The following is a 25,677-nucleotide window of genomic DNA, read 5'->3' on the forward strand; positions in this document are numbered from 1 at the left end:
CGGATCAGTCGTCCTGGTCCCTTTGCAGAAAAACAGCCCCAAAGCATGATGTTTCCACCCCCATGCTTCACAGTAGGTATGGTGTTCTTTGGATGCAACTCAGCATTCTTTGTCCTCCAAACACGACGAGTTGAGTTTTTACCAAAAAGTTATATTTTTGGTTTCATCTGACCATATGACATTCTCCCAATCCTCTTCTGGATCATCCAAAACACTCTAGCAAACTTCAGACGGGCCTGGACATGTACTGTCTTAAGCAGGGGGACACGTCTGTCACTGCAGGATTTGAGTCCCTGGCGGCGTAGTGTGTTACTGATGGTAGGCTTTGTTACTTTGGTCCCAGCTCTCTGCAGGTCATTCACTAGGTCCCCCTGTGTGGTTCTGGGATTTTTGCTCACCGTTCTTTTGATCATTTTGACCCCACGGGGTGAGATCTTGCGTGGAGCCCCAGATCGAGGGAGATTATCAGTGGTCTTGTATATCTTCCATTTCCTAATAATTGCTCCCACAGTTGATTTATTCAAACCAAGCTGCTTACCTATTGCAGATTCAGTCTTCCCAGCCTGGTGCAGGTCTACAATTTTGTTTCTGGTGTCCTTTGACAGCTCTTTGGTCTTGGCCATAGTGAAGTTTGGAGTGTGACTGTTTGAGGTTGTGGACAGGTGTCTTTTATACTGATAACAATTTCAAACAGGTGCCATTAATACAGGTAACGAGTGGAGGACAGAGGAGCCTCTTAAAGAAGAAGTTACAAGTCTGTGAGAGCCAGAAATCTTGCTTGTTTGTAGGTGACCAAATACTTATTTTCCACCATAATTTGCAAATAAATTCATTAAAAATCCTACAATGTGATTTTCTGGAGAGAAAAAAATCTCAATTTGTCTGTCATAGTTGACGTGTACCTATGATGAAAATTACAGGCCTCTCTCATCTTTTTAAGTGGGAGAACGTGCACAATTAGTGGCTGACTAAATACTTTCCCCCCCCACTGTATATATGTATGTGTATGTATGTATATGTATATATATTTGCAGGGAAAAAACATATGGGGGATTGGAAGTGATGCAGACAATTACATTGATGGAAGTTACAATCTATCTGCAATATTAAAGCTGATCTACACCCTAAAAAAAAAAGATTACAAAAAAAAAGAGATGAACTATGGACCTACATACCAAATTTGGTGTTATTCGGACTTATGGTTAATGAGAAGACAGTTTTCAAAGGTTTTCCAAAAAGTCCAAGATAGAGATAGAGGAAAATCTGTCCTGATGGACTTTATGGGTCCTTGAGGCAAATTTGTTCAGCATGAGGAAAGTCACCTACAGTTGAAGTCGGAAGTTTACATACACCTTAGCCAAATACATTTAAACTCAGTTTTTCACAATTCCTGACATTTAATCCTAGTACAAATGCCCTGTCTTAGGTCAGTTAGGATCACCACTTTATTTTAAGAATGTGAAATGTCATAATAATAGTAGAGAGAATTATTTATTTACATTTACATTTACGTCATTTAGCAGACGCTCTTATCCAGAGCAACTTACATTATTTTTTTATTTTTCATACCCCCGTGGGAATCGAACCCACAACCCTGGCGTTGCAAACGCCATGCTCTACCAACTGAGCTACGTCCCTGCCGGCCATTCCCTCCCCTACCCTAGACGACGCTGGGCCAATTGTGCGCCGCCCCATTGGTCTCCCGGTCACGGCCGGCTACGACAGAGCCTGGATTCAAACCAGGATCTCTAGTGGCACAGCTAGCACTGCGATGCAGTGCCTTAGACCACTGCGCCATTCGGGAGACACATTTATTTCAGCTTTTATTTATTTCATTACATTCCCAGTGAGTCAGAAGTTTACATACCCTCAATTAGTATTTGGTAACATTGCCTTTAAATTGTTTAACTTGGGTTAAACGTTTCAGGTATCCTTCCACAAGCTTTCCACAATAAGTTGGGTGAATTTTGTCCCATTCCTCCTGACAGAGCTGGTGTAACTGAGTCAGGTTTGTAGGCCTCCTTGCTCGCACACACTTTTTCAGTTCTGCCCACAAAAGGATTGAGGTCAGGGCTTTGTGATGGCCACTCTAATACCTTGACTTTGTTGTCCTTAAGCCATTTTGCCACAACTTTGGAAGTATGCTTGGGGTCATTGTCCATTTGGAAGACCCATTTGTGACCAAGCTTTAACTTCCTGACTGATGTCTTGAGATGTTGCTTCAATATATCCACATAATTTTCCTTCCTCATGATGCCATCTATTTTGTGAAGTGCACCAGTCCCTCCTGAAGCAAAGCACCCCCACAGCATGATGCTGCCACCCCGGTGCTTCACGGTTGGGATTATGTTCTTCGGCTTGCAAGCACCACCTTTTTCCTCCAAACATAACAATGGTCATTATGGCCAAACAGTTCTATTTTTGTTTCATCAGACCAGAGGACATTTCTCCAAAAAGTACGATCTTTGTTCCCATGTGCAGTTGCAAACCGTAGTCTGGCTTTTTTATGGCGGTTTTGGAGCAGTGGCTTCTTCCTTGCTGAGCGGCCATTCAGGTTATGTCGATATAGGACTCGTTTTACTGTGGATATAGATACTTTTGTACCTGTTTCCTCCAGCATCTTCACAAGGTCCCTTGCTGTTGTTCTGGGATTGATTTGCACTTTTCGCACCAAAGTACGTTCATCTCTAGGAGACAGAACGTGTCTCCTTCCTGAGCGGTATGGCGGCTGCGTGGTCCCATGGTGTTTATACCTGCGTACTATTGTTTGTACAGATGAACGTTGTACCTTCAGGCGTTTGGAAATTGCTCCCAATGATGAACCATAATTGTGGAGGTCTACAATTATTTTTCTGAGGTCTTGGCTGATTTCTTTTGATTTCCCCATGATGTCAAGCAAAGAGGCACTGAGTTTGAAGGTAGGCCTTGAAATACATCCACAGGTACACCTCCAATTGACTCAAATGATGTCAATTAGCCTATCAGAAGCTTCTAAAGCCATAACATCATTTTCTGGAATTTTCCAAGCTGTTTAAAGGCACAGTCAACTTAGTGTATGTAAACTTCTGACCCACTGGAATTGTGATACAATGAATTATAAGTGAAATAATCTGTCTGTAAACAATTGTTGGAAAAAGTACTTGTGTCATGCACAAAGTAGATGTCCTAACCGACTTGCGAAAACATTAGTTTGTTAACAAGAAATTTGTGGAGTGGTTGAAAACGAGTTTTAATGACTCCAACCTAAGTGTATGTAAACTTCTGACTTCAACTGTACATACAAAGTTACAAGTCTCTATGTCAAATGGGGCAGCAGACGTGAGGGTTTAAGTGAGACTGCTTATAACAGCGCCACCTATAGGCCAATCATTGCCATTCTTTTTGACCAAATTACTCATGGCCTTTAATTTCTGTGTGCCAAATTAGAAAAATAAGTTACTAATCAATGCATGAGTTATTTGACCATGTCAAGAAAAAATTACATCTAAGAATAACAATAAGTTTCACAGCTTTGCTGTGAACCCCTAATTACCTTGGGGCCGATTCCGACCTGAGGTAAGCGTGCATAAATGGAACGTAATTCCCTTTTTATGCACTTTTCTCTCTATGCGTATTCTGACCTTGAACTTAAGTATGAGAATAGCATGCGATTCCCTCGCTATTTGTTCGGGTGGAGATGTAAGAAATGAAGATGTGGCGGAGGTGTCTAAAGATACGCCGTATTCTGACCTTGACTTAATTCCCCTCATAATTCCACCACCTTTACACGCAAGGAAACATGAATAAGGTTGAACGAACCTGCCGGTTCCAAGTGGAAAAAGCATCTACTTTATTTTTTCCAATAGAAATAAGAGCATTCTCCATGCACTGTAATTTATACATTGATAAGAGCTATTGATAAGAGCTAGGTAAATGAGTAATCCGTTCGGAGAAGGGGATTGTAAATACACATAGCAATTGTTTTAGATGATTATTCCTTATGTTTTAGATGATTCTTCAAGACGAATGTGGAACCATTCATATGGAAGCAAACTAAAAATAATATCAACATTACATGTATTGCGGCCCCTTTTCCACAGTGAAGTAGGCTATAAATAGCTGTGCCGTTATTTAGAATTTAAATTCTGTGCCCTCATAATTTGCGTGGATGAAATTTGAAGACCCAAGCTATAGGCTTCTGTAGGGCTGAACCTGCCGAGTTGATGTATGCGCTTTAGAATGTTTTAATTATATGCCCAGGCTTTTCTGTTTTATTTAAAAAATATGTATAATGTTAAATATTAGCCACTAACGGGAGCCACCGTCCGTAATACCTACATACATTTATAACTGTCACTTTAGTGTTAGTTTATAGTTTAGATTTTTCATCATTCCGTTCCGTTGACCTTTCTTTCCTTTGTCACATCTGTGTAGTTGTTCCTGAGGGTCGCTAGCATTAGTGGATCATATTAGGCTAACGTTGTGCAATAATTTGGTACAGGATGTAGCCTATTTGAATCATTATGTAATTTAGGCCACACGTAGCAGGTTAAACTTGGAGCATGGTTCACGACGAATGGACCGTTGTCATACAGTTCCATGATTAGTGAGGACTAGGGTAGATTTACAGGACTATTGTTCAACCCCTATTGTACACTTTTCCACCTTCCAATATTTACTGGATTGAACTTGAATATGACAACTTTCAGGATGAATCAAACCACTGTATTGTTTATTCATCAATATATTTTGTGCGTAAAGGCTCTACAAACATATTTTTCTAATGATTCATACATACAGTACTTTCCTAACCCTAAAATGTGCCTTAATAATCTACAGAATGAGACTATTTTTAAATCTACCAGTTAGTGCTGAAACTGAGACGAATATGCATATATTTAGATGGCTTTCTTTCATTGATCCCTATATTCTGAACCTGTTCTGTAGATGTATTCTAGTCTTTCGACAAAATTCTAATTAAAGGTACACCATATTTAAAGGGATGGCTTAAGATAAATGTACTATTGAATGAAAACTCCATGACAAAATGTGTTGGCCAGAAAGTGGGAGGATTTAATTACATGTACATTATTCAGCGCGCAAGGGAACTACGCCTGCAAAGCCCATCACACACCTGCATAAGGTAAGTCTGAATACCAACTACTGAGAAGTGCGTAGGAAAGGCGTGCATAGGAAAGGGGTACATTTCATCTGTCGGAATCGACCCCTTGTGAGTACGTAGTGCAACACTTTATGGAGATATTGCAAATATGTTCTCATCAGGTGTTTGTGTAGCCATCCATCAGAGGAAAACCCTCCTCTGCAATCTGGGAGGTGATTTGTCTGAGCCAAGGTGGGCGGCACAGAACACTCCTCAGTGTTTAGCTACCTCCTATGCAATAACAAAACAGAGTTCTGCTCAGTAGGGAGAAAATGTTTTGAAGTGAAATGAGGAGGTACTACCTGAAATTTTCAAATTAGGAGACAGATTTTAGTTTTCACTTGTCCATATTGCCTTTCCTTAGCAAGTCACAGTGCTGACTCATATTGTATAGGATACTTTCTCAACTAACTGTGTGTGTGTGTGTGTGTGTGTGTGTGTGTGTGTGTGTGTGCGTGCGCTTGAGCGTGCACGTGTGGCTGTATCACCATCTCAGTCTGCAAAGAGGAAGGAAGAAGAAAAGACAAGCAGGTAATAAAAGACAACAGAAGAGAAAAGAGAGAGGTGAAGCACAGAGCCCCATGTATTTGCTGAGAGCAGATTAGCTGAAAATAAGGAGTAGATTAGTGGTGTGCTTTGACTCCTCTTGACACAGACCTTTCACTTTGCGCCGCCGCGTCACGCTGCTGGTCATGCTGCCTGACACTAAGCCTGGCTCTTTCTCTTAATTCTCCTTCCTCAGAGACTATTGGGACTGTTAATGGGGGGCTGCATGAGCAGGAAGTGGAGGGGTAGAGGGGGTAACTCCATTTAGCCAAAGGGCTGGCATAGGAAGGAAGCATCTGAGCTCTGCCACGTTCTGGTACCCCTGAAACATAATAATAACACACAATACACACGAATGGGCCATCTTCAGTGTCCCAACACTGATGCTCATTTGAAACACACCAACACCAGTGGGTTGTCTTCACTGTCTAACTTCAATGGATCTGACTGAGTGAGGCTGGCTAATGATCCTATATCCATGATCTATATTCTGTAGAATAATACTTTTAAATGTATTAATCCTGGATATTGATACAAAATGTAATATATTGGCACATCACAGTATATCACATAGACGGTTAGATAGGAAGTGCCTTTAAGAAAATGGAAGACTTCTGTAAGACAGTGGAGTTTTCAATGTTACCTTGGGAGTGGCCCCTTGGTTTAAGAGTGGTTACAATGTAAGCTTGTGCCTCACATGTTGCTAGTACATACATACACAAGTACATCACTTACACAAGTCATTTAAAGAAGATACAGTGAAGATGCAAAGAGAGAGACACGTTTCACATTTTTTGTTATTTCCCAAATCCAGGAAAGGCTACATTGTTTTATTGGAGTGTTTGAATAGGTCAACAGTCAGCCAAACGTCCAAGCACGCAGCAGGTAACTCTTTAGCTTTACCCTTTGTTTCACGTTCTGAACGTGAACAGAGAAAAAAATTAAATGGGAAAATTAAACAAAAAACAAACAATATTTACACACTGCATTATAAATATGTAAAATGTACATCATTATACACAGAGTACCTCAAATGGTCAGATAATATACATTTTAGTCATTTAGCAGACGCTCTTATCCAGAGCGACTTACAGTTAGTGAGTGCATACATTTTTTTTCATACTGGCCCCCCGTGGGAATCGAACCCACAACCCTGGCGTTGCAAGCGCCATGCTCTACCAACTGAGCTACACGGGGCCCTATATAGATACATTGAGACCAAAGTACCTACAAATATGCTTAAAAACAAAGAGGAAAAAAATTAACAAGATAAAAATAGGGTTGACAAGTCAAGAAAGAGTGACCAGAAACTAAAATATTTCCAATTGTTTTTCTGGAAGCTTATCTGGTCATAGAGGATATTGGACCCATATCTAAAGTACATCCTGGGCACGTCCAAAATGGTAATTAACCTTCTCCCTTATAGAGCACTACTTTTGACCTGGTCCCGCATTGAGCTCTGATAAAAAATAGAGCTCTGTTTAGGGAATAGGGTGCCATATCAGAACAGCCTGTCTTTGGGGGAAAACACTTTGCTTAGAATAATGGTTATAGTCAGGCAACATTAAGAGTAGTGGGGAAGGGAAATATTACAAGGGTGAATACGGTCCTATGGCATCAGGTAAGTATATACCTTAAACTCCTATAAGAAATAATTGGAAATGTACTCAAGAATTCATTGAAATAAGTTGGTGCCATGGTGGTTTGTACACGTACTCTACACCTAACAACTCGTCAATGTACCATTATAACTTAAGGCTGTCTACAAGCTCTGTTGACCATCAGTCTAAATGTAATTTGGTTGAATCTGAGGGCCAGTTCAGGACAACAGGGATGAAAGTGTACCCTGTATTTTACAGGTTATTCCTGATTGACCACATCTTGATATTCTGTGAGCTTCAATAAACTACACATACTGAGGGAATACACCGGGCCAAGCTGGTTTAAATGATGTAATTCCAACCAGTTTACAACCAGATTGTAATATGGTTACACTGATGTATTTCCAACCAGTTATGCCCGCTGGGAATCAACAAAACCATATAGATAATGTACCAGGGTTAATATGAAGAGCCTTTGCCCTGTAAACATAAACACTGCCATAGTAAAACTAAAGACCAGAAAACAGGGTTTTAATTTCAATCCTTAAAACGGCGGAAGAGCGAGGACAAATACATGTCACTATAGACTTTATGCCAATATCACTTGAATGTTCCTGTGGTCAAAGTCCTTCCTCCTTTATCTTGTCTTGTCCCAGAAATGATATATACATATGATATTATCATGAAGAATTACCATAGAGTGTCAAGTCATCTCAGCTTTCCTCTTCATCCCTTCTTGACCCGTTCAGTCTCTATCTCAACAGTCTGACACTTGAATGTACATGGTTAGGTCCATTGAGTAAGGAGGAGGGGTTGGATGGTTGGTTAAAGTCAAGTCAGTTGGAGAGGAAATTACGACTCTAGAAGTCAAAGTTAATCCACACTGTTTCAGGATAAGTCTTATAGGAGGAAGAGCTACTTTAGGTATGTACACTTGAAAACACCTTTTAGTCAAACAACTATAAAATGTTAACCTTTTCTCCCAATGGTGTCCTTACAAAGATTTACTCAGTCACTTGCTCTCTCTCTTTATCTCACTCACATTCTCTCACTCACACACACACACAGTTCACAGCAACAACAGAAGAAACAGTATCATGAGTACCAAACAGGAGGTGAACAGATATTCCATTACGCCTGTAGGTGTTTGAAAATTGGGCTAGGATATGTGATCTGTGTCAAGTAATTATCAACACTCTTCAACCCATTAAAAAATTACTCCAACAAAAGATGTCTTAATGATAACATTTCCATCCTTCAGACATCCCTGTGAATGATTTTTGATTGAAGAGGAATCTTTACAAAAAACATTCAGCCCGTTGCTCATAAAACAGACCCATCAATTCCCTTATAATAATGGATGATTAGCAAGAGGAACAAACCACTCACTTTACTATCTCCCAAAATTCTCCCATTGTGCAATAATTTCTTAAATGTCAAATTATGATTTAAACCTTTTGCCCCCAAGTAAAGTATTTCAATCATTTTTGACCTTCCATCTAGACATGCTTTGCTTTTGTACATGAATGGCATGTCAAGAATTTGATAGCTTCATAGTACCAATAATAACTGGGTCAAATAGAACCTTAATAATTCTGATATTGGTGGGACATGGATTATGGAGGACCTTACTTGTCGTAAGCTCTGTTACATGATCTATAGTAATAGCTTCTTTCCTGTATGACTATGCATGGTATCACTTACCATGTGCTGTGCATCCAAGTTCCTTATGAGTATCTAATGCAAACTGTTACGAAGGTGTTTATCTTTCTCCAGGTAGGCATGGAAGCATGAATGGATGGAATTAGTCATTTCATATAACAGTACAATAAAAACACAGTTTGGCTCCAACAGAGGAAGACCTGAAAGGAAATGTTCAAGCATAAAAACGAACTGTTTTAGTACAGAGTGGAGGAGGGGCGGGGTGAATGGCAAAAACATGAAGAAATCTCGAGCCATTCATTTGGTTGATGCTTAATAACAATAACAAGCTTTAAAGCTGATCATGATCATTTCTGACAGAGATGCACCTCTGTGGTGATGATATGAGAAAAACAACAACAAACAAATACAATATACAATGTCCACCAGGTAAGCCCCTCTCTCAGCGTCGTGGAATATCTCTATGCTGTCCGTTGCGCAAACAAAAAAAACTCCACTGTCAGTTACTCAGTCTAGGTTACATAGTATGAAGCAGAGTAAGAGGAGAATGAGGACTAGGGACTGGGAGAGTAATACGATCACTGGGTAGTCTATGGGGACACAGTGTGTGTATGTTCAGGGGCCTTGGTGATCCGTGAGTCCGGTCCGCTCCGGTCAGGTCCACTCCTGGTCCTACATGATACTGACACTGCGGTTGAGTTCACCGAGGGCGTTGTTATTGTTGACATTAGGGTTGGGGTTAACATCGGGGTTTCGGCGGCTCATGTTGGGTGTGGTCAGGCTGCTGACAGGGTCATTGGGGCAGCCGTGCTGGAGCAGGATGTCAGAACACTCCTGACTTCCTGCCCGCTGGGCGCAGGACAGCGGTGTCTGGCCGCGCGCGTCCCGACTCTTCACATCCACACCGTACTGAGGGAACAGAGAGAGGTGTAGTTGACATTGTGGTCTAGCTAGTTCAGTATATCATTTGATTCTCACAAAGCACTCCATTTTCATCCACAGCCAAGAGTTTTTCCTGATCATGTCACATGCTCAGAACACAGTCCTGTCTCTGACCATAACATTTTCCCTATCTATTTAACTCTTTAACCATCTTATCTTATTCATAATCATTCAACCTTTATTCAACCAGGAAGATAATTAACCTTTAATCAAGGTTGAAAACAATCCCCTTTCGAAGCCCAACCTACTCACCCAGATGAGAAGCTGGGTGATGACCACATTGGCCATGGCGCAGGACAGGTGCAGGGCGGTGCGTCCATCCCCGTCCCCGTACGTCTCGTTGACCTCCTCCTTGGTGCCATGGGCCAGCAGCAGCACCACCAGCCTCAGGTCGTCCTCCACCACAGCCCGAAGCAGCTGCTGCCCCAGGGGTACGTCCGACTGGGGGACACCCACAAGGAACAGCTTCTGCTCATACTTTGCCCGGATCCAACGCTCCCTTTCCTCCCTGGGGTAGGACACAGAGAGATGACATCGAGGGTTAAAGAGGGTCAGTGAGGTTGGTTACAGAGGATCGAAAAACAAGGAACAATAATCAAAATGTGTCCAGATTTCTCTATTGAGGCTTATATCAAATGAAAGTGATTTGCTTATTTCTTTTACATTTTATGAAAGAACAGACTCAGATCTTCAAAGTGGTATATCATACCACTGTAGTTGGAGGAAAGTTATGCTGCTTTAAAAGTTGATACATTTATTATCCCACTGAAGTATGAGAGAATGCCCTTTGAAAGATTTTGATGAGATTTTCACACTTCCTAGAGAGCTCCTCTTTGTTTAAGCCCATTCAGCATCGTTCACACCCTCTTGAACCTTAGCCCCACCCACACATGTAAACGCATGTGAGTCAGCATGGCTTGTCCTCCAGAAAGCAGTCTCTCTAATTAAACCCAGCTAAATTCAGGGCAACAATGTTTTTGAGAGCTGTAGCAACACTTTTGCAGTTGTCCAAAGCTATATCTTTCCAAAAATGTGCGGTAGCAAAGATGATCTATATTCTGACCAGGGAAGCCCCCATTCTGTTATAGACAGAAGTCTGTGACATAACCAATCAGGACTCATCTCTCGGGAATGTCCAACCACACCATTATCTCAGCCAATCATGACTAACCAGGAAGGATCCTTTCTTTCTCCCCGTATAGCTCAGTACTTTCTCCTTGTCTAAACTAGGCTATAATTTCAAATTTTTCATCCTATTTACAGATGCCATAAGAGTTTGTAATTAAGGCACATGAAAGTTCACGTTCAAGAAGGCATTTCTGATTTTAAAAATAATAATAATTCAAACGGCCGCACTCTTAAGTAGGAACTAGCATCAAACGCCTCAGAACCGGTAACCGGTCGCAAATAGTGATTGAAATGGGATTTTCAATGAAATAACTAGATGTTTGTAATATAAAGCCATGATAATCCTTCATAAAAGGACCTTCTTTGATCGTGGGGGTTGGGGTCGAAGGATATGCTGGCAGGTTTTAAAGTAACTGCATTTCGCAGCACTTATAGGGCGTAGACCACATGTGACCACTGCAGTGTGATGTCTTAAGATCAATCCTAACCCTCACTCCATTGTCTCAAGCATGTATTTTCTCTAATATGAAGCCTAGTCTCTGAGTGTCAGGACACTGACGATGAAAGGGCTCAGTGGAGGGGTCAGATGCTGAAACTGTATCCCACCTCCACTGATAATCGTCTGCAGCAGGAGGGTTACAGTCTAGCCAGCTATCTAAAGGTTACACATTGTGAACAGCATGTCTGCTGTGAACAATACAGGAGAGGAGGAGAGGGGGACATGTTTTTATCAGCGCTGTCAGCCGTCAGTCTGAACTGGATAACTGGAGGAACCCCCACAAAGGAGGCTACCAGCGCCTGGGCCCCGGCCTCCCCTGGGGTGCCCGGGATGGGAGGCCGATCGATGGGCCTGAATGGCAGCCAGAGAGGGGGACTGGAGCTGGGGCTGGGGCTCCTTCAGTTATAGAGTCAGAGAATGGAGAAGAGAAGAGAAGAGGGCTCCATCTCCCTCCATTCACTGCCAGTCAGACTTCTATCTCTCTATCACTCTACATCTTCAATCTCGACACCCCAGTTCTCTTTTCTCCCTCCCACACACAAACCATCCCAAAAAATTACAATCAATACTGTGAATAGTTGGGCATGTTCAGTGTGGCTCTGACCCTATGACCCCGTCGGGCGGAGTGATAAGAGAAGTAGAAAGGGGCTGTTGTTTGGGCGTCTGGATGAGTGACAGAGAGAAGAGGCTCACACTGATAGGGGCAAACGACTCTGTCGCTGGTTGGAGTGACAAGGATCCCCCAGGACACTGACTGTCTGCTAACCGGTATGTATGGACACTAACGCCACATCACTCTGCACAAAGTCAGTCAGTAGGCCTAGATAGCAGTCTAATTCACCTCAACCACAAATAGCTTGTGGCAATGCGTCGTGATAGAATGACGCCATCTGTTGGAAGACAATGCTCAGACTGACTCGTGGCTATGTTCCAATGTCTACACCAGCATACCATCAGAAATGCATGCCCAATACATGCTAGTGTGGATATTGGAGCAGAGCTTCTACAGTATGTCATCTGCCAGGCCCACTGTACACAGCTCTCCATTTCAGCAGCATCAGCCTTAACTACAGGGGTTAATTAGCCTCTCTTCTCTACTGACAGGCCTGGTCCACCATACAGCTGCCTTTGTCAGCATCCACACAGAATTTGATGAACTGCTAAAGCCACTCAGCCTGGCAGATAAAACAGTCACCCTGAACTCTCTCACTGTCATTTACTCATTAAAGGATTGCTAATTGCACTGGCAGAATGGAAATTGTTTTATGTTGACTGCAGGGTTCATTAACACTTCACTTAAAGCCTGCATACATGCTTAGGCTATAAGTTATAAAGCATTATACCTCAACGGTTTAAGTGTTACTAGAAGTTCTTACGCAATTCTTCAAATTAGCTCAGTGCTACATTCAATAACGGAAAAATTATATTTTCTTAAGGATGGGGGTGCTATGAAAGCAACAATGTAACCCTAATGGCAGGAGATTGGAGCGGTGTAAGCCCTCCATCAAACCCTAGTCTGTCATTATGTATGGACAAGGCTGTTAGAAGATCAATGGGAACCCAGAACCAGTGGATTGCTCTGGGTAGGAGGCTGACAGCCCCCCCCCACCCCCCTGGTTTCCACTTTGCACCACAGGAACCAAGGCTTTTTAAAAACATTCCCCAGACCTTTTCTGAGGCTGAAGATCAAGTATGTGTGAAAAGTTAATGAATATCTGATCGATTTTGGGTAATTGTCTGAACAAATATACTACCAGATTTTGTTTGGGTAAATTAGGAATTTGTGATGAAGTCGAACAGGGTGGTTGGTCAAAGTTTGCTTCAGAGAGCTAACCCACTGAATGAATGGGATCCCAGATCGGGGGAGGAGAGCACAGTGAATTGACATGAGCTAAATGAGGCAGAAAGTTAGCGCCATTACATGAAACAAAAAGGCTGAGAACCATTAAGAAGATGTCAACGTCGCAGAAAGGAGGCAAGGGCCCGTATTCACAAAGCAGTCTCAAAGTACGAGGGCTGATCTGGGATTAGGTCCTGCCCTGTACAATCTTGTTCATTATGATCTAAAAGGCTAAACTGATCCTATATCCTCTTTGTTAATACAAGGCTTGAAGCCACAAAATCAGCCTAACATATTTCCAAAAAGACCTAAATCCCAGTCCTTCAGGTCCAAATGCATCCACACTAGTACTTTAAAGAGTTCTGTTTAAGAAAATGGAAAGCAGCCAGCCAGGCCAGTGGTGGGGACTCAAATTCCTCAGCTGCTACACCACTTGAAAGGTAGAGTGTGAAAGGAAGTGAAATGGTAATCCCGCCTCCATCTTTTGTTTGAAATAGAACAACAATCCAAACAGAGGTAGGGTTTAGTCAGTCAGGGGGAAAGCCGAGACCCTTGAAAAGGACACTTCCTCTCCGCAGGAGGAAGAAAAATAAAATCAGCAGATTTAGCATGTCAAAGCGAGAGGAGAAAAGAGGGGGAGAAAGAGAGGAAAAAAGAGAGGAGATAGAGAGTGAACTTTCTCAGCAGGACATGATATTCAGGAAATCAAGCCGATGGTTACCTTTGACACACACACACACACTGCTTTCCCCACCCTTGCGCAAATACTTGCACCAAATTCCTCTGTTGCTTAGGGGACAGAGGGCACTTGCAGAAAAGAGAGTGAGAGCAAAGACCTCAATGAAAACCTCTGATTTTGTCTCTATAAACGATAAAGCATTAGTGCTTGCTGCAGCATGAATTTCCCCCGTCATTCAGTGTTATATCTGTGTGCAGTGATGATAATTTATTTACCTTATAGCTGACCTTTGTTTAAAAAATTTAGTCTGTACTCCTGAGTGGCGCAGTGGTCTAAGGCACTGCATCGCAGTGCTAACTGTGCCACTAGAGATCCTGGTTCGAATCCAGGCTCTGTCGCAGCCGGCTGCGACCGGGAGTCTAATGGGTGGCGCACAATTGGCCCAGCGTCGTCCAGGGTAGGGGAGGGAATGGCCGGCAGGGATGTAGCTCAGTTGATAGAGCATGGCGTTTGCAACGCCAGGGTTGTGGGTTCGATTCCCACTGGGGGCCAGTATAAAAAAATAAAAATAAAATATGTATTCACTAACTGTAAGTCGCTCTGGATAAGAGCATCTGCTAAATGACTAAAATGTAAATGTAAGTCACAGAGGGTCTCTCATAAGATCAAAGAACACGGAAAAATAGGCTGTTAGATTCTGCTTGTTTAGTTCCTGAGCTGAGCAAAGGATTCTTACCTCCACTTAATTAAGTGGCAAATGGCGGAATAATTCTCCTCAACCCAGCCCACGGAGTCAACAACACATGACTGGATCCACATAAAGGGGAACAAACAAGGATAATTAGTCAAGCTCCAAAGACAAAGCCAAATAGGGATTTATTGGGGGAAAGAGAGACTGAGACAGATGGGGCGGGACCATTGTAGCATTGAGTAAAGTGTCAGTGAATAGGCAAGACCAGAGAATGACCAATCCAGGCCTCCTCTAATAAAGGTGCCATTGATTGGTCCACACATTAAGGGAGGAATCAGGATGTCCGTCCCACCATTACCCCCCCCTCCCTGCTCCTCAACATTCACATCAAATAGATGCACAGAGAGAGAAGGAGTGGTGGAGGGGGGGACTAGCAATCTAAACACCCCTCACAGTGGGAGGGGGCGGCCTGTATAGGAGCAATTCCCATGCAACAGCCGGCAGTTTCACTTACACATATTGAGAGAGAGAAAGAGCGAGAGAGAGGAATGCTATTTGGCCCTAAACAAAGAGTACACAGTGGCAGAATACCTGACCACTGTGACCCAAAATTAAGGAAAGCTTTGACTATGTACAGACTCAGTGAACATAGCCTTACTATTGAGAGAGGCCGCTGTAGGCAGACCTGGCTCTTGAGAGAAGATAGGCTATCTGCACACTGCCCACAACATGAGGTAGAAACTGAGCTGCACTTCCTAACCTTCTGCCAAAAGTATCACCATATTAGAGACACATATTTCCCTCAGATTACACAGAGCCACAAATAATTCGACAACAAGTCCAATTTTGATAAACTCCCATATTTATTAGGTGAAATAGCACAGTGTGCCATCACAGCAGCAATATTTGTGACCTGTTGCCACAAGAAAAGGGCAACCAGTGAACCACAAACACCATTGTAAATACAAACTATATTTATCTGTCGATTTATTTTCCCTTTTTTCTTCTTTTGGCTCTATACTTAAAAAGTTTGGATTCTAAATCTAACAATGACTGTGAGACTGTCAGCTTTAATTTGAGGGTATTTTAATCCATACCAGGTGAACCGTTTAGAAATTACTGCACTTTTTGTACATAGTCTCCCCATTTTAGGGGAGCAAAAGTATTGGGACAAATTCCCTTATATGTGTATTAAAGTAGTAAACAGTTTAGTATTTGGTCCCATATTCATAGCGCGCAATGACTACATCAAGCTTGTGACTCTACAAATTTGTTGGATGCACTTGCTGTTTGTTTTGGTTGCGTTTCAGATTATTTTGTTCCCAGTAGAAATGAATGGTAAATAATGCATTGCACAATTACATTTTAGTCATTTAGCAGACGCTCTTATCCAGAGTGATTTACAGTAGTGAGTGCATAAATGTTTTGTACTTTGTACTGGTCCCCCGTGGGGAATCGAACCCACAACCCTGGCATTGCAAGCGCCATACTCTACCAACTTAGCCTCACGGGACAACAGTGTCATTTTAGAGTCACTTTTATTGTAAATAAGAACTGAATATGTTTCTAAACACTTCTACATTAATGTAGATGCCATGATAACGGATAATCCTGAATGAATCGTGAATAATGACGAGTGAGAAAGTTACAGATGCACAAATATCAAACCCCTCCCCCAAAAATGCTAACCTCCCCTGTTATTGTAATGGTGAGAGGTTAGCATATATTGGGGGTATGATATTTGTGCGTCTGTAACTTTCTCACTCATCATTATCATTATTCAAATCCAAACTTTTGGAGTAAAGAGCCAAAGGAGGAAAAAATGCTTGTACACTGTTCCAATAACTACGGGGTGCACTGTATTTGCACATTGTTACAACACTGTACATAGCCATAAAATAACATTTGAAATGTCTATATTCTTTTGAAACCTTTGGGAGTGTAATGTTTACTGTTCATTTCTGATTGTTTATTTCACTTTTGTTTATTATCTATTCCACTTGCTTTGACAATTTAAACATGTTTTCCATGCCAATAAAGAAAGCCCTTTGAATTGAATTGAGAGAGAGAAAGCTGGGTGAATGGGGCAGAAAGTGAGGAAAATGAAAGCGCAAAAAAAAGAATCACCCACAATGGACAGAAAGCAGGGCCCCAGAGCTTCAAAGGTTGCTAGGAGCGAGAAATGAGAGAACAACCCAGTAAATGTCAACAGTAGAACTCCTAAATAAGACTCCCTACAGTCAACAAAAGGGGTACAGTTTAGACGTTATCCTCAACCAGTGCTAGACTTGGGCAGGAGCTCACCGGAGCGGCGTACCGGCACCTCAAATGGTCTACTGCTTGAGCTCCTGTTCCTCTTATAGAATATTAGCTCAAAAGTATCGCTCCTGCACCTAAATATAAACAACAGCGGCTTCGAAATGAGTACCGGCACCTATTTCAGTCTAAGTCAAGCACTGTCCTCAACCAAGAATAACAACTACATAAGAAACATCTATCTATCTATCTATCTATCTATCTATCTATCTATCTATCTATCTATCTATCTATCTATCTATCTATCTATCTATTTTATTTTATTTTATTTCACCTTTATTTAACCAGGTAATATGGGGTAAAAAAAACATAAGGTCATAAAATACAACAGAAAATATATATACAGTGTGTGCAAATGTAGCAAGTTATGGAGGTAAGGCAATAAATAGGCTATAGTGCAAAATAATTACAATTAGTATTAACACTGGAATGCTAGATGTGCAAGAGATTATGTGCAAATAGAGATACTGGGGTGCAAAAGAGCAAAATAAATAACAATATATGGATGAGGTAGTTGGGTGGGCTAATTTCAGATGGGCTGTGTACATGTGCAGTGATCGGTAAGGTGCTCTGACAACTGATGCTTAAAGTTAGTGAGGGAGATAAGAGTCTCCAGCTTCAGAGATTTTTGCAATTCGTTCCAGTCATTGGCAGCAGAGAACTGGAAGGAATGGCGGCCAAAGGAGGTGTTGGCTTTGGGAATGACCAGTGAGATATACCTGCTGGAGCGCAGACTACGGGTGGGTGCTGCTATGGTGACCAATGAGCTAAGATAAGGCGGGGATTTGCCTAGCAGTGATTTATAGATGGCCTGGAGCCAGTGGGTTTGACGACGAACATGTAGTGAGGACCAGCCAACAAGAGCGTACAGGTCACAGTGGTGGGTAGTGTATGGGGGCTTTGGAGACAAAACGGATGGCACTGTGATAGACTACATCCAATTTGCTGAGTAGAGTGTTGGAGGCTATTTTGTAAATGACATCGCCGAAGTCAAGGATCGGTAGGATAGTCAGTTTTACGAGGGCATGTTTGGCAGCATGAGTGAAGGAGGCTTTGTTGCGAAATAGGAAGCCGATTCTAGATTTAACTTTGGATTGGAGATTCTTAATGTGAGTCTGGAAGGAGAGTTTACAGTCTAACCAGACACCTAGGTATTTGTAGTTGTCCACATACTCTAGGTCAGACCCGTCGAGAGTGGTGATTCTAGTCGGGTGGGCGGGTGCCAGCAGCGTTCGATTGAAGAGCATGCATTTAGTTTTACTAGTGTTTAAGAGCAGTTGGAGGCTACTGAAGGAGTGTTGTATGGCATTGAAGCTCGTTTGGAGGTTTGTTAACACAGTGTCCAATGAAGGGCCAGATGTATACAAAATGGTGTCGTCTGCGTAGAGGTGGATCTGAGTGTCACCAGCAGCAAGAGCGACATCATTGATATACACGGAGAAAAGAGTCGGCCCAAGAATTGAACCCTGTGGCACCCCCATAGAGACTGCCATAGGTCCAGACAACAGGCCCTCCGATTTGACACATTGAACTCTATCTGAGAAGTAGTTGGTGAACCAGGCGAGGCAGTCATTTGAGAAACCAAGGCTATTTAGTCTGCCAATAAGAATGCGGTGGTTGACAGAGTCGAAAGCCTTGGCCAGGTCGATGAAGACGGCTGCACAGTACTGTCTATTATCGATCGCGGTTATAATATCGTTTAGGACCTTGAGCGTGGCTGAAGTGCACCCATGACCAGCTCGAAACCGGATTGCATAGCGGAGAAGGTACGGTGGGATTCAAATGGTTGGTGATCTGTTTGTTAACTTGGCTTTCAAATACTTTCGAAAGGCAGGGCAGGATTTATATAGGTCTGTAACAGTTTGGATCTAGAGTGTCACCCCTTTGAAGAGGGGGATGACCGCGGCAGCTTTCAATCTCTGGGGATCTCAGACGTTACGAAAGAGAGGTTGAACAGGCTAGTAATAGGGGGTTGCGACAATTTGGCGGCTAGTTTTAGAAAAGAAAGGGTCCAGATTGTCTAGCCCATCTGATTTGTAGGGTCCAGATTTTGCAGATCTTTCAGAACATCAGCTGTCTGAATTTGTGTGAAGGAGAAGCGGGGGGCATGGGCAAGTTGCAGCGGAGGGTGCAGAGTTGGTGGCCGGGGTAGTGGTAGCCAGGTGGAAAGCATGGCCAGCCGTAGCAAAATGCTTGTTGAAATTCTCGATTATTGTAGATTTATCGGTGGTGATAGTGTTTCCTAGCCTCAGTGCAGTGGGCAGCTGGGAGGAAGTGCTCTTATTCTCCATGGACTTTACAGTGTCCCAAAACTTTTTGGAGTTAGTGCTACAGGATGCACATTTCTGTTTGAAAAAGTTAGCCTTTGCTTTCCTGACTGCTTGTGTATATTGGTTCCTAACTTCCCTGAAAAGTTGCATATCGCGGGGGCTATTTGATGCTAATGCAGTACGCCACAGGATGTTTTTGTGCTGGTCAAGGGCAGTCAAGTCTGAGGAGAACCAGGGGCTATATCTGTTCTTAGTTCTGTATTTTTTGAATGGGGCATGTTTATTTAAGATTGAGAGGAAATTACTTTTAAAGAACAACCAGGCATCCTCTACTGACGGAATGAGATCTATATCCATCCAGGATACCTGGGCCAGGTCAATTAGGAAGGCCTGCTCGCTAAAGTGTTTTAGGGAGCGTTTGACAGTGATGAGGGGTGGTCGTTTGACCGCGGACCCGTTACGGACGCAGGCAATAAGGCAGTGATCGCTGAGATCCTGGTTGAAGACAGCGGAGGTGTATTTAGAGGGTAAGTTAGTCAGGATGATATCTATGAGGGTCCCCATGTTTATGGATGTAGGGTTGTACCTGGTAGGTTCGTTGATAATTTGTGTGAGATTGAGGGCATCTAGTTTGGATTGTAGGATGGCCGGGGTGTTAAGCATATCCCAATTTAGGTCACCAAGCAGTACGAACTCTGAGGATAAATGGGGGGCAATCAATTCACATATGGTATCCAGGGCACAGCTGGGGGCTGAGGGGGGTCTGTAGCAAGCGGCAACAGTGAGAGACTTATTTCTGGAAAGATGGATTTTTAGAAGTAGAAGCTCAAACTGTTTGGGCACAGACCTGGATAGTATGATAGAGCTCTGCAGGCTATCTCTACAGTAGATTGCAACTCCACCCCCTTTGGCAGTTCTATCTAGACGGAAAATGTTATAGTTGGGGATGGAAATTTCAGAATTTTTGGTGGCCTTCCTAAGCCAGGATTCAGACACTGCTAGAACATCAGGGTTGGCGGAGTGTGCTAACGCAGTGAATAACTCAAACTTAGGAAGTAGACTTCTGATATTTACGTGCAAGAAACCAAGACTTTTGCGATTACAGAAGTCAGCAAATGATAGCGCCTGGGGAGTAGGAGTGATACTGAGGGCTGCAGGGCCTGGGTTAGCCTCTACATCACCAGAGGAACAGAGGAGGACTAGAATAAGGATACGGCTAAAGGCTTTAAGAACTGGTCTTCTAGTGCGTTGGGTACATAGAATAAAGGGGGCAGATTTCCAGGCGTTGTAGAAAAGATTCAGGGCATTATGTACAGACAAGGATATGGAAGGATATGAGTAAAGTGGAGGTAAACCTAAGCGTTGGGTAACAATGAAAGAGATAGCATCACTGGAGGCACCAATTGAGTCGGTCTCCGCGTGTATGTGGGGTGGGACAAAGGGGCTATCTAAGGCAGGTTTAGCTGGGCTGGGGGATCTACAGTGAAATAGTACAATTAGAAATAACCGAAACAACAATAAGCTAACCATATTAACAAGGGAGAGAGGCATAAAGCAATCAAGGTGTAATTTGAGAGAGCTAAGACAACAGCTGGTAATGACGACACAGTTTGGGCTGAGGCTAAACATCTATCTATCTATCTATCTATCTATCTATCTATCTATCTATTTATCTAGGATAAAACCGATATTTCTTCACTCATGCATATATAATGTTGGCTCAGAGATTATGGTTCTATAGTTTGGTTCTAGAATGAAACTGTTGTTTTGTTGGGGTTGAGCAGTCTGGTTGAGTGGTTTGGCCAGTCGTTCTATTGAGAGGCCAGTAGAGGAGCATCTGTTAGCCCTGGGCTAGCGGCAGGCAGGGCAGGATGAGTTGAATATATTGTGACATTAATGAGGTTGTCACCGTCCCCATGATGGAGTGGCTGTGTTTTTGTGCCAGCAAAGACTAACACCCTTAAACGCTCTCGCTGTTAACCCCTACTGCCCCTGTCCTCTCCAACAAAGCTCTGGGACAATGACACGTACACCACACCTGCACCCATCCACTTACAACAAACACCATTGTGTGCAAAATGATTCTCATTCAATCCAGTCCAGCTCACACAAATTATTATTCCTTGAAGCAGATGGATTGAGACAAAATGCCAAAAAGTGTATATCTGTTGTAGAAATAATACTTCATTCTTTTCTTTCATTTATATGGAATTCTATAAGAGATCATTTCAATTATATAAATTGCCTGCTACAGCAACCTGCTTCAGTTGGCCCTATATTAGTTAACTTCCCCCATCTACCTTGCTGGTGCTGAAACCCAGTGGCATGTTGGGTAATTAGTGGTGAATCGTCTCCCCGGCGGGCGGGGCTAATCAGTGACCTGTGGGTTTAATTTGGAGAGACCGTCGTGGCACCGTGCTGGACTGGACGGGAGACCCCCGCTCCGCTCATTCATTTGTCTAAATTAATTACCCTACCTCCACCAGAGCTCCTGGCAAGGCCAGCTATTCTAAAGCCTCTTTGGAGAGTTGGAGAGTGGCCGCTTGGCGGTTGATGCTAACCTGTGAGTATCCGGACAGGCTCTGCGGTCTGTGATTTGAGAACTATGGTGTTCCGGGGGGAGAGAGGCTCATTATGGCTTAGCTTGATCCAAGAGAAGGCTAAACTACAGCCTCTCTGCCATACACACTGTGGTCGTAATTCTAAAAACAGCTGAGAACAAGGGATGAGAAAGAGGGATGCTACATCCATTATCCCAGACACTGTGTCCGTCCGAGAAAGAGGGAGTTAAAATGAGGGCACAGGTTTGGAGAGGTTAGTGATGTGATTCATTTTTATTACCGCGCGGCCCCTGCAGGCGGCATGTGGGAGCAGCAAATTATTTCTGAAACAAAGTGAAGGAGGAGGAGGGCTTGTCTCCTCTCTCTCCTCTCCTCTGGTCGTCAGAGCAGAGCTATTACCTGGCCGTGGCCGAGGGCGCCGCATGGCGCTCCAACCCACAGAGGGGTGACAGTAAAGTGGACAGCGCCGGTGAGGGATAGCCTTCCACATCCGTCCACGCTCCCGGACATCTTCCTCCCCAAATGAGACACAGGGGAGGAGGGGTGAGGTGGGGGAGGTGTGTGGTGGATTCCCCCTCTTCCTTCCCCGTCAAAATAGTCGGTAGTGTTTTCTCTCACGAGTGTGGGAGTGTGTGTCTGTAGTGTTTTCTCTGAGGAGTGTGTGTGTGTGTATAAAGTGTTTCCTCTCACGTGCATGCCAGACAATTAGAGGTGGTGTGGAGAACATGCCGACCGGCAGACACTAATTAAAGGAACAACTCCCCTCCAATATGCTGACTGGAGAAAGATCCCAGCACTGTATTTCTTGAGATTTATGGCCCAGGAGAAATGTATGTCATCATGATCTATTGATGTACACACACCATTTATGGCATACCAATATATAAAAAAATATATATATTAATCAAATTATTGGGTGATACATCTAAACTACCTCTGAATGCTGTTGATGGCACTGGAGAAGTCTGATCAAAAATACAAAATGTATTGGTCCCACCACAAAACTAGCCTACATGATGAGTACTGACAATTGTTGATATTGACTATAACGCAAATCTGTACATTCGTCTTTCACATAAGAATTTCTAAATCTGTAAACCAATCTTGTGGATGAATGGCTTTTAAGTTAACATTTCAAAAAGCTGAGGAGCGAGCGGGCAGAACTAGTGTTGCAGGAGACATTCAATCAGATGTGAGGCTCATCTTCAGGTAGCCTAGTTACTGAGTCATTTAAATTATGTGTCACTAATGTTTAGTAGGAGGTGGGGTGGGAACGCTACACCAGCTGCCTGGGTTCCATCATAAAGCTGCTCCATGTCACCACAGGGACACAGTTAACATCAGAACCACTTCAAGTCCAAGGGAAGATTATGATGATGAAACCATAGATATAGAACAATCTTGAAGTTTAATCTTAATGTTCAATCTCTATAGACGAGACAACAAAGTAAGATTTATATGGTTTGGATCAGAATCAAGATAATATATTCATTCACCTTTTTGTCTCCTAAATTTGCACAATAGATGCTTTGTGGTGATATAGGAGCAGGGCCGAGATAATGGCATCCTCGTTCTTCATGGGATTTCTGATAAAACAATTATTCCTCTTTTGTCCAGATCTCTACCAACAAATAGATACCTGCATTTTAATAATCATTGATCAACGATTATCTATGAGATATTAAGAAATGCTGCTTTCCTCTGAAAATCAGTCATTTAAAATGCCTATTCAATCTCAGTGACTGCAGTACAATAAATGGTAACAATGAGACCAACAGATGAAAAACCAAGCCGTTTAGCACTTGAGTAGTATATCTTTACATCTTCTCTTAATGTAGGTCACCAACAATACAGAAACTACAGACCGGTCTTCTACAGTTGGACAGAGAGTGATGGCAGCCGGGCCCTGTGTGATGGATGTGTGACAGGACCTTGATGGGTCCTGGGGCTCGGCCCCTGGGGTGGGCTCTAACACCATAATGGGCTCCTTAATTACCTGCTCATCCACACACAGGGTCATTAGTCAGAGAGACACGGTGGGCCTCAACTGTCACCCAGAGACAAACAACCCTCACTTGGGAGAGAGAAGAGGGGACCAGACCTTGGTTTACTTGGTGCTGGTCAGGGGCATTTAGCAGGTATGTGCAAAGTGATGTCACACACTCACACTTACCATTATTCATGTGGACAGACAGACAAACATATGAGGGGTACTGACCAGTAAACCAGAAGACAGATGAATAGACCTGTAGACCGGTAGACATACAGTACAGACACACAAAGAAACCCACACCAAACAGACAGATGTGGGGTACTGACCTGGTGCTGTCAGCGCCCACCTTGGTGTACCCCTCCAGGCCCCCCTCCCAGACACTGTTGGCCATGGTGTTGCCTATAGCCATCAGCACCATGCTGAGCTCCACAGGCCAGTCATCCAGGTCCAGAGACCTCACCCTTGACAGGTGGGTCCCCAGGTTCCTGTGGATCCCTGAACACTCTATACAGATCAGAGCCCCCAGGTTCAGACTGGCCCAGTCAGGGTCTGGGAGAGGAGGAGGAGAAAACAGGAGGATGAGGGAGAAAAAGAGAGAGGAGAAAGGAGAAAACAGTGAGCGAGACTTACAGCATTGTACAAACATCCCAAGTCTGCTTATCATCTATGCTCTCTTTGTCATGTAGTGTACAGTACCTGGCACTTAACATCTTGGGAATCATTGACATATAGCTCTGATGATGTTAACAAGGTACTGTACTCACTGGCTGCATCACAGTCCACACAGAAGCTGTTCCCTCTCACGTTCCTTATGGACTGAATGGACGCCGCGTCACTTTGGCTGCCTAACCGAGACTGCAGGAGAGCAGAGAGGAGAGAGGGACTCTGTGTGTGAGGCATCATGACTTTACAGTGAGAGAATAGAGGAGGGAGGATTTCAGCTGGATACACATCACACAACAACAACAGAAGGGAAGAGAGGGAGGAGGACTGGAGGCTTTGAAGGACGGGTGATCACTGAAAGAGGGGGAGGTAAAGACAGAGAGGGAGAGAGAGAGAGAGAGGGGGATACAGAAGAAAGGGAGAGGCGGGAGGGAGGGAGGGAGAGAGAGGGAAAGAGAGAGAGAGAACAGACAAAGTATTAGATGAAAATGAGTCAGTGTTGCGTTGCGCCTCCTCCCCTGTGTTCTGACACAGGCCGTGTTCCCATCTCTGAAGTCTGTCAGCTCTAATAAGAGCTCCCCCACACTGCACTGCACCTGTCTGACACAGCCCAACACATGGCAGCTCAGAGAGAGGGAGGGGGGCGAGGGGGGAGAGAGGAGAAGAGCCCAGAGAGAATTTTGCATTCACACATACTGATTAGCAACCAGAGACTTTCCTGGTCAAGTAACTTGGTCATGAAAAACCCTTGGGCCTAAACTAATCATGACCGGACAGACCCACTGTCTCCTTCCTCACTGTCTCTCATGCCCACCTTGTTCTTCATGCTCTCACAGGACTGCAGGCTGGCAAAGATCTGGCTCTCAATGGCGGTGACCCACAGCTCTCTCTCCTCAAACGTAGACGCTTCAAAGTGCCACATCTGGCCCGTCAGAGACACTATGGTGAACTCAAACGACTCCTCCGACTCTGGAAAACAGAACAATCACACGGACATGGTGAAATATGGCAATTTCAAATCAATGGCAGAGGAAATGAAATTCAAATTACTTGTATTTAATTTTCGAAACAGCTTGGGTATTGTTGGACAAAGGTAAAAGACTGTAAACTGACATTTTCATACATTTCTTCTGTAATTGATCGTTT

The 25,677-nt window shown here is 43.4% G+C and overlaps 1 protein-coding gene across 1 annotated transcript in view; it reads right to left on the bottom strand.

Annotated features, from left to right (window-relative positions):
• Positions 1-6,811: 6,811 nt before the first annotated feature.
• Positions 6,812-25,677, bottom strand: part of LOC121535350 (arf-GAP with GTPase, ANK repeat and PH domain-containing protein 3) — a 217,761-nt gene continuing 198,895 nt past the window's right edge. Inside the window, exons 14-18 of the mRNA XM_041842343.2 lie at positions 25,346-25,500; positions 24,633-24,723; positions 24,195-24,417; positions 10,144-10,399; positions 6,812-9,858 (exon numbers count right to left, since the gene is read on the bottom strand). Coding sequence (XP_041698277.1) covers positions 9,622-9,858; positions 10,144-10,399; positions 24,195-24,417; positions 24,633-24,723; positions 25,346-25,500 — 962 coding nt within the window. The 3' untranslated portion in view covers positions 6,812-9,621. The remainder of the gene's footprint in view (positions 9,859-10,143; positions 10,400-24,194; positions 24,418-24,632; positions 24,724-25,345; positions 25,501-25,677) is intronic.

This window comes from Coregonus clupeaformis, chromosome 21, assembly GCF_020615455.1.
Source record: "Coregonus clupeaformis isolate EN_2021a chromosome 21, ASM2061545v1, whole genome shotgun sequence".
Taxonomy (NCBI): Eukaryota; Metazoa; Chordata; class Actinopteri; order Salmoniformes; family Salmonidae; genus Coregonus; species Coregonus clupeaformis.